The 8,246-nt window shown below is 49.5% G+C and overlaps 1 protein-coding gene and 1 pseudogene across 2 annotated transcripts; both read left to right on the top strand.

Moving 5' to 3' along the window:
- The first annotated feature begins 286 nt into the window (after positions 1 to 286).
- Positions 287 to 2,550, top strand: Spn-ps8 (sialophorin, pseudogene 8; annotated as a pseudogene).
- A 159-nt stretch (positions 2,551 to 2,709) lies between these two features.
- Positions 2,710 to 7,673, top strand: Spnl2 (sialophorin like 2). 2 transcript variants are annotated; one of them, XM_039089694.2, is made up of 2 exons: positions 2,710 to 3,018; positions 6,446 to 7,673. In XM_039089694.2, exons 1-2 carry the CDS (start codon positions 2,995 to 2,997, stop codon positions 7,583 to 7,585), a joined length of 1,164 nt encoding a protein of 387 aa, XP_038945622.1. In that variant the 5' UTR covers positions 2,710 to 2,994; the 3' UTR covers positions 7,586 to 7,673. The 2 variants fall into 2 exon arrangements, with proteins under 2 accessions (XP_038945622.1, NP_001020930.1); NM_001025759.1 differs by having other exon boundaries at positions 2,717 to 2,981.
- The last annotated feature ends 573 nt before the right edge of the window (positions 7,674 to 8,246 follow it).

Here is an 8,246-nt window from a genome sequence, read left to right as displayed (position 1 = left end):
TACCTACTGATTATGTGCATTTTGCCTTTGAATCCTGCTCAGTATGAGAGGAACAATATGTTCACACATTTGGTGTGTATGCTCCACTGAGAAGACAATGAGCAAGACTACCACTTGTAGAATTATGACTTAAGGCCCCTAAGTTGATATTCCACTGATGCAGGGCTGTAAAATGGAGCCAAAGACCCTCAGTTAGCCCTGGATAGCCAGGTCTGGTCTATACCTGCTGCAGGTGCCATTGCATTCCCACAAGGTGGTGGGTCCCTGTTGTGTTGGGGCACAGGTGTCCAGTGTGGAAAGACACTCATCCTCTGAAACATCGTGTGCTAGAAACAAGACAGACCTTTCATCCATCATGCTAATGCATGTGTGTGTAGAATCTGGAGCTAAATCATTCCAAGGTGACCTGCTTCTGTGTCGGGGATTCATATATAGCAGAACAGTTAACTTACTTTGTCTCTTGAAAGTCATCCCTCAACACAAGGTTTCGTTTCTTCAGACATCTCAATGTTCACAGTCGATAGGTGGCATTTGATGCTTTTCAAACCTGACCTGGGGGCTCGCTGTCATTATCTTGCCTCACCAGATATGAAATGGGGACACTGTCACTTTCTCTCTCTCTCTCTGTCTCTCTCTCTGTCTCTCTCTCTCTGTCTCTCTGTCTCTCTGTCTTTCGCCTCCTCCACATCCTAATGATGGCTTCTCTACCTCTTCCTCCTGGGGGTTGATTGATGGCCCACTGTTTTCTGTCACTAGTCCCACCTTCCCCTGTCATTCTTCTCCTAACTGAGGAAGGTTGGAAGTGGCAGGGGGATTACATAATGTGGTCCTTGGTATATTTATCATGTGCATGAGTCTACCACATGACATTCCTATAAACCCAGGCATGTCCTCTCAGAGAGTGGTGGTGGAAGGACAGAGGGGGAGGGGATCTAGGTCTGTCCTCCATGTCAGCACATGACCTGTGAACTGAACTCACATTTTCTCTCTCTCCCAAACAGTAGAGTTTCTTATACCTTCTGGCCTGGGAATAACTCAAGATATTGGGGACAGAGGGCCAATTCCAGTCCTGGAGTGCTTTGGTTCTCATGGTTCAGGTGTGCTCATACGACTGAATCATTCTTCCAACTCCAGATCAACCATATGTCTGATCTTGACTTTATTTTTCTATTCAGTGAGGTCATCTAATTGCCTGCTTTTTCTTTTCTTTTCTTTTTCGAAGAGGGAGATCAAGCGCCCCAGTCCTGACAATGCCTCAGGAAGAACTGGAGGTACTCGCCCTGGCCTTGTGCCTTAGCCATTAAGGTGGTCCCAACTCCTACACCTAGCTGTCGCTATGGAGATGGCCTTGCTTCTCCTCCTCTTTGGGGGTTCTGGGCCCAGGTGGTGAGCCAAGAAAATCTGTAGAATATGCCAATGTTGCCATTTTCTCTGCATAGCAAGTCCCCAATCGCTATGCTGCCAGGGACAGTGGACCCAAAGGAGAGTATCAGCCCCTGGAGGCAGACCCCAGTCCCAGCTTCCTTGACCCCCTTGGGAACTGCAGAATTGTATTCTTTTGAGACACCAGCTGGTATCAGCAGGAGGACCCAGTACCTGAGTCTATAAACTCTCAGGACATTTCCTCCAAGGCATTATCAATACTACTTCAAAAATTATCAGATGTAGCGAGTGACCATCCTGTCAACATAACTAATCTTTGATTAACAGAACTATGGCATCTACCTCTTTAGACACCGTTATAGAGACCAGTGCACCTCCCGAGACTGTGACAACAAGCTCTACCATGGCCAGTGGACCCTCTGTGGCTGTAACTATAAGCTCCAAGACAAGTGGCCTTCCAGTCATATGGGTATTGGTGGCACCCCAGGCTCGGGTAAAAAACTATCCATGTCTACCCCAAATCCCATAACCACCTTGTCACCACAACAAGGATTTAGTGGCATGTGGCTGCTCTCCCTGCTCATTACCTTAGTGGTGGTTTTGGCCCTCATTATGGTACTTCGGCTGTGGCACCAGAGGCAGAAGCGAAGGAGCCTGAGCAGAGGTGGAAAACTAAATTGGGTGAAGGATGCCTGGGCTGGGCCAGCCGGATTCTTGATGAAGAGGCCACAACCGGATCAGGAACAGGGCTCAACAAGTGTTCTGGAACACCGGAGTCAGACGGTTGTGGGTAGCGGCCCAACCTCTCCACTTTCTTCAGCAGATGGAAGTCTAGCCAGGGCTCCTAAGAAGAGCTGAAACCTGGGAAGGATCCAAACCTGAAGGGGGAGAAAGAGCCTCTGGTAGGCAGTGAGGCCAAAGCTGTGGAAACCCCAACTTCTGACAAGCCACAAGGCAAAGATGGGGCTGCACCTCAAACCCTATGAGTAGCTGTATTCACCTAGTCAGCTCCTTAACCCCAAATCTGTTGTCAGCTGCCTCACACTCTGCATTTGTGAATATTTGTGGACCAGATCCATTTGTTCATTCATTATTCAGCTGTTCACCCCCCAAACCCTGCTGTTTTCCACCTCCCCTTCCTCCGTGCTCCGTTTGAATCTCCACAAGGAAAAGCTTAGTTGACCCCCATTTTCCAAGGATCCCCCTTGGAATGCTGGGATCTGAACAGAAGAATGAAATCTCTGGAGTAGAGCATTATGACATATACACACCCCCACCCACACCCCCAGCAGGGGCCCCCTAAGGACTGCTTCTCAACTATCATTCGCTTTCGGGACAGCTTAGAGTCTGGATGTAGCCATCCAGTTTGCTCTTGGGTGAACTGTGACCTGTGACTTTTCCCAGAGCACTCTGATTTTGGGCTGGCTGGTAGCTGCTGGGGGGTGGGGGGGAGCCTGCTAGAAATCAGTCACTTCTCCTGGAGGTAGGGATGAGGAGACTTCCTGGCTCCATGTGGTCCCTGTACCTGCGTTGTCCACTAGGAAGTATGGCTTATGTGCAAGATAGGACAATTTAGATGATGGCTGTGAACAGTACTGGTGAGTATAGACCATGGAGAGAGCAGGGGAGATGCTGGTGAGTTCACAGGGAGGGGCACAGGAGCTGCTGGGCACTAGGATCCCCTCGTTGTGGGGGATCCTAGACAGGGTACAGCTGAAAACCTAAGTTTGTCTGTAGTCCCCAAAAGAATGCCAACGTGATGGGGCCTAGAGGTCTACATACTTGTGCCTTCAAGAATGAGTTCTTAAGCTAAGCTACCACAGCCTTTCCTCAAAGTCTCCCTCAGACCAGCACACGCCACACCCACACCTTGCACACAGCAACAGGCACACATGCAAGAAGGTGGAGAAGAGTCAGCCCCATGCAGGGACTGGGTGGTGCAAAACCACCCCTTTTGATGCATTCCCTACAGGCTCACTTTGTCCAGTTCCTCTGAAGTCCTTCCCATCTCTGGACTAAGAGACAGAAAGACAGGCTCAGGGGGTGGGGCATGGATGCCCTAAGTGTCTCTATATGGGACAGAGCAGAATTGTGCTGTTTCTGACTCTGATACCAGCCCGGCTCCTGGTCCAAACGTGGTTGCTGGAAGAGCTGTGTAAGAGGAAGTTATTGAGGGAGAGGACACTGTCCTTGAGAACAGTCTGACCTACAAAAAGAGATGTCTGTGTGGGGCTGTGTGTGGCCTGGGTGGAAAAGTGGAAGGTGGAAGGGAGGGGACAAGGAGTGGAAAGGGACGTGGATCAGCTGCCACCACATCATCATCTCCTTCCCAAGTCTGTAGGAAGAGGAAGGGCCTAGATGTGCACACCTGTGCCACACCGAACCTATTTCTTACTGCTCAAGAGGCGCTAGATGCACACTGCAGCTGGACAGGGAGCCACTGCCTCTCCCATATACTGGGAGATCTCCCCTTTCTGTCTGGGTCTACCCCCGCTCATCTACTTGGATTCCCATCCTCTGGGTCAGTGAGCACACTGTCAGTGGGTCCACCCCTCATGGATCAGAGCGAGGGGAACAAATGGGAACTCCATGTGAGGGCCCCAGACATGGTGGGCAGGTGGTGCTGGATGCACTCTGGGCCCTTTCTATGGATTGGATCTCCCCAGCTACAGTGGACATCATGGACACACTCAGGTAGCCTGGTAGGCTCCAGTGTACTCTGAAGTAGCCGTCAACCTGTATAGGTTGTTGGGTTCCAGGAGAACACAGGAAGGGGGTTCCCCCAACTCTCTCCCCTCCACAATCCTGCAGGCATAAGATGTGTCAAGCTGCTTGCACGTGTTTTCCCTTGCTGGGTCCCTACTCTGGGCCTTGGTATTCTGTGCAGCCCCTCTCCTTGGCCAACAGCTAAGAGCAAACTTAGAACAGGAGCGAATCAGAGGAATCCAATGGTTTTATTAAAAGAGGACACAGTAAAGGCTCATGGTGAGTGTTGATGTGAAGTGATTTCTTCCCAGTGAGCAGAATGTCAAAGTGAAGAAATTCAATGAAGGACAGGAAGATGGGAAGAACTATGACTCTCTTAAGATAGTCTCCTCATTCAATCTGTGACACACATGGTTGGATGAACAAGATTCCCACTGTCTATATCTACTATCCCTCAAAACCCCATCCAAGGGAACAAGCAAGGCTGGATTAGCAGGGAATGAAGCCCCTGTTGAGCCTGACTCTAGTCTAGCATGGTGAAGAGACATGAGAACAGTGCAATAAGTAGAAGACCTCTGATGCTCTCTGGTTCCCTGGGAGGGGTCAGGGTGAGGTCCACCAGCCTCACAGACTACAGTGAAATGCTACTTATCATCATTTTCCACTGACCCAGGGAGACAGGGGTGGCTTGAGCCATGAGTGGTTCTCACTTCTGGCACCAAGTGTCTGTCACACATATTGTATGCTATGGCCCATTCTGGGAACAGTGCCATGTTCATCGTTTGACTGGGGAGTTACACTTGTCAAACAGTAATGCAGGTGTCCTACAGCGAACTCACAGATGACAGAAACTATCCTTAACGGTTGCTCTACCATGATTTTCATTACACATACAAACCATGAATGCAGGGCATTAAAATCCTTCTGAATTTTTGGTTTTAAGTAGGAATTGTCAGAAAAGTTACCACAGGAATAACTGCCTTCTGGAAGAAACTGTTCATAGTGACATAGTTTTATTGACCCTGCAATGTCTGCTGTTCTTGTGATTTTGAAGCAGGATTCACCTAGGGTTGGATTGTTGACCCAGTAATAGGGAATGTGAGCTGGATTAGAACATCATGAGACAGATTCGTTTTACCTACTGATTATGTGCATTTTGCCTTTGAATCCTGCTCAGTATGAGAGGAACAATATGTTCAGACATTTGGAGTGTATGCTCCACTGAGAAGACAATGAGCAAGACTACCACTTGTAGAATTATGACTTAAGGCCCCTAAGTTGATATTCCACCGATGCAGGGCTGTAAAATGGAGCCAAAGACCCTCAGTTAGCCCTGGATAGCCAGGTCTGGTCTATACCTGCTGGAGGTGCCATCGCATTCCCACAAGGTGGTGGGTCCCTGTTGTGTTGGGGCACAGGTGTCCAGTGTGGAAAGACACTCATCCTCTGAAACATCGTGTTCTAAAATGAGAAAGACTTTTCATCCATCATGCTAATGCATGTTTGTGTAGAATCTGGAGCTAAACCATTCCAAGATGACCTGCTTCTGTGACGGGGATTCATATATAGCAGAACAGTTCACTTACTTTGTCTCTTGAAAGTCATCCCTCAACACAAGATTTCTTCAGACATCTCAATGCTCACAGTTGATAGGTGGCATTTGATGCTTTTCAAACCTGACCTGGGGGCCTGCTGTCATTGTCTTGCCTCACCAGATTTGACACTGGGGACAGAGTCTCTCTCTCTCTCTCTCTCTCTCTCTCTCTCTCTCTCTCTCTCTCCCTCTCCCCCTCTCTGTCTCTCTCTTGCCCCCTCCATATCCTAATGATGGCTTCTCTACCTCTTCCTCATGGGGGTTGATTGATGGCCCACTGTTTTCTGTCACTAGTCCCACCTCCTTCCCCTGCCATTCTTCTCCTAACTGAGGAAGTTGGAAGTGGCAAAGTCATTACATAATGTGGTCCTTGGTATATTTATCATGTGCATGAGTCTACCACATGACATTCCTATAAACCCAGGCATGTCCTCTGAGAGAGTGGTGGTGGAAGGACAGAGGGGGAGGGGATCTATGCCTCTCCTCCATGTCAGCACATGACCTGTGAACTGAGCTCACATTTTCTCTCTCTCTCAAACAGTAGAGTTTCTTATCCCTTCTGGCCTGGGAATAACTCACGATATTGGGGACAGAGGGCCAATTCCAGTCCTGGAGGGCTTTGGTTTTCATGGTTCAGGTGTGCTCACATGACTGAATCATTCTTCCACCCCAAGATCAACCATATGTCTGATCTTGACTTTATCTTTATATTCACTGAGGTCATCTAATTGACTGCTTTTTCTTTTCTTATCTTTTTCTAAGAGGGAGATCAACCACCCCAGTCCTGACAAAGCCTCAGGAAGAACTGGAGGTACTCGCCCTGGCCCTGTGCCCCATCCAGTAAGCTGGTCCCAATTCCCGCTCCCAGCTGTCGCTATGGAGATGGCCTTGCTTCTCCTCCTCTTTGGGGGCTTCTGGGCCCAAGTGGTGAGCCAAGAAAATCTGCAGAATATGTCGATGTTGCCATTTTCTCTGCATAGCACATCCCCAATTGCTATGCTGCCAGGGACCGTGGACCCAAAGGAGAGTATCAGCCCCTGGAGGCAGACCCCAGTCCCAGCTTCCTTGACCCCCTTGGGAACTCCAGAATTGTTTTCTTTTGAGACACCAGCTGATACCAGCAGGAGCACCCCAGTAACTGAGCCTACAACCTCTCAGGACATTTCCAACACGGAATTATCAATACTGGCTCAAAAATTATCAGATGTACTTAGTGACCCTCCTGTCACCATAACTAATCCTGTGACAATCAGAACCTCTTTAGAAACCTTTACAGGGAGTAGTGCACCTCCCGTGACTGTGACAACAAGCTCTACCACGGCCAGTGGACAATCTGTGGCTATAACTGTAAGCTCTGAGAGCAGTGGCCCTCCAGTCACTATGACTATTGGTGGCACCCCAGGCTCTGGTACAAAAATATCCAGGTCTACCCCAAATGCCACAACCACCATGTCACCACGCCAAGGATTTAGTGCCATGGGGCTGCTCCCCCTGCTCATTGCCTTGGTGGTGGTTTTGGCCCTCATTATTGTACTGCGGCTGTGGCACCAGAGGCAGAAGGGAAGGAACCTGAGCAGAGGTGGAATACTAAATAGGTTGATGGATGCCTGGGCTGGGTCAGCCCGGGTTCCTGATGAAGAGAACACAACCGGAACAGCGAGAGGGAGCAACAAGTGCTCTGGAGCACCAGAGACTGACAGCTGTGGTCGTCGGCCCAATGTCTGCACTTTCTTCAGCAGATGGAAGTCTAGCCAGTGCTCCTTAGAAGAGCTGAAACCTGGGAAGGATCCAAACCTGAAGGGGGAGAAAGAGCCTCTGGTAGGCAGTGAGGCCAAAGCTGTGGAAACCCCAACTTCTGACAAGCCACAAGTCAAAGATGGGGCTGCACCTCAATCCCAATGAGTAGCTGTATTCAACTAGTCAGCTCCTCAACCCCAAATCTGTTGTCAGCTGCCTCACACTCTGCATTTGTGAATATTTGTGGACCAGATCCATTTGTTCATTCATTATTCAGCCGTTCATCCCCTTCCAACCCCCGCTATTTTCCACCTCCCCTTCCTCCGTGCTCCCTTTGAATCTCCACAAGGATAAGCTTAGTTGACCCCCATTTCCAAGGATCCCCCTTGGAATGCTGGGATCTGAGCAGAAGAATGAAAACTCCAGAGGAGGGCATTATGTCATATAAACACCCCCACCCAACACCAACAGGGGCCCCCTGAGGACTGCTTCTCAACTATCATTTGCTTTGGGGACAGCTTAGAGTCTGGATGTAGCCATCCAGTTTGCCCTTGGGTGAACTGTGACCTGTGACTTTTCCCAGAGCACTCTGATTTTGGGCTGGCTGGTAGCTGCTGGGGGTAGCCTGCCAGAGATCAGTCACTTCTCCTGGAGGTAGAGATGAGGAGACTTCCTGGCTCCATGTGGTCCCTGCACCTGCTTTGTCCACTCAGTAGTATGGTTTATGTGCAAGATAGGATAATTTAGATGATGGCTGTGAACAGTACTGGTGAGTATAGACCATGGAGAGAGCAGGGGAGATGCTGGTGAGTTCACAGGGAGGGGC

Source organism: Rattus norvegicus, chromosome 12 (assembly GCF_036323735.1).
Source record: "Rattus norvegicus strain BN/NHsdMcwi chromosome 12, GRCr8, whole genome shotgun sequence".
Taxonomy (NCBI): Eukaryota; Metazoa; Chordata; class Mammalia; order Rodentia; family Muridae; genus Rattus; species Rattus norvegicus.
The sequence above is the reverse complement of the archived record's forward strand: the minus strand, read 5'-3'. Positions and strand labels throughout refer to the sequence as shown.

Coding starts and splice junctions, on each gene's coding strand:
- Spnl2 (XM_039089694.2), top strand. CDS start 2,995: ATGGAGAGAGCAGGGGAGATGCTG. Junction 3,019..6,445: donor AGAGAGCAGGGGAGATGCTG/GTGAGTTCACAG, acceptor TCTTTTTCTAAG/AGGGAGATCAACCACCCCAG.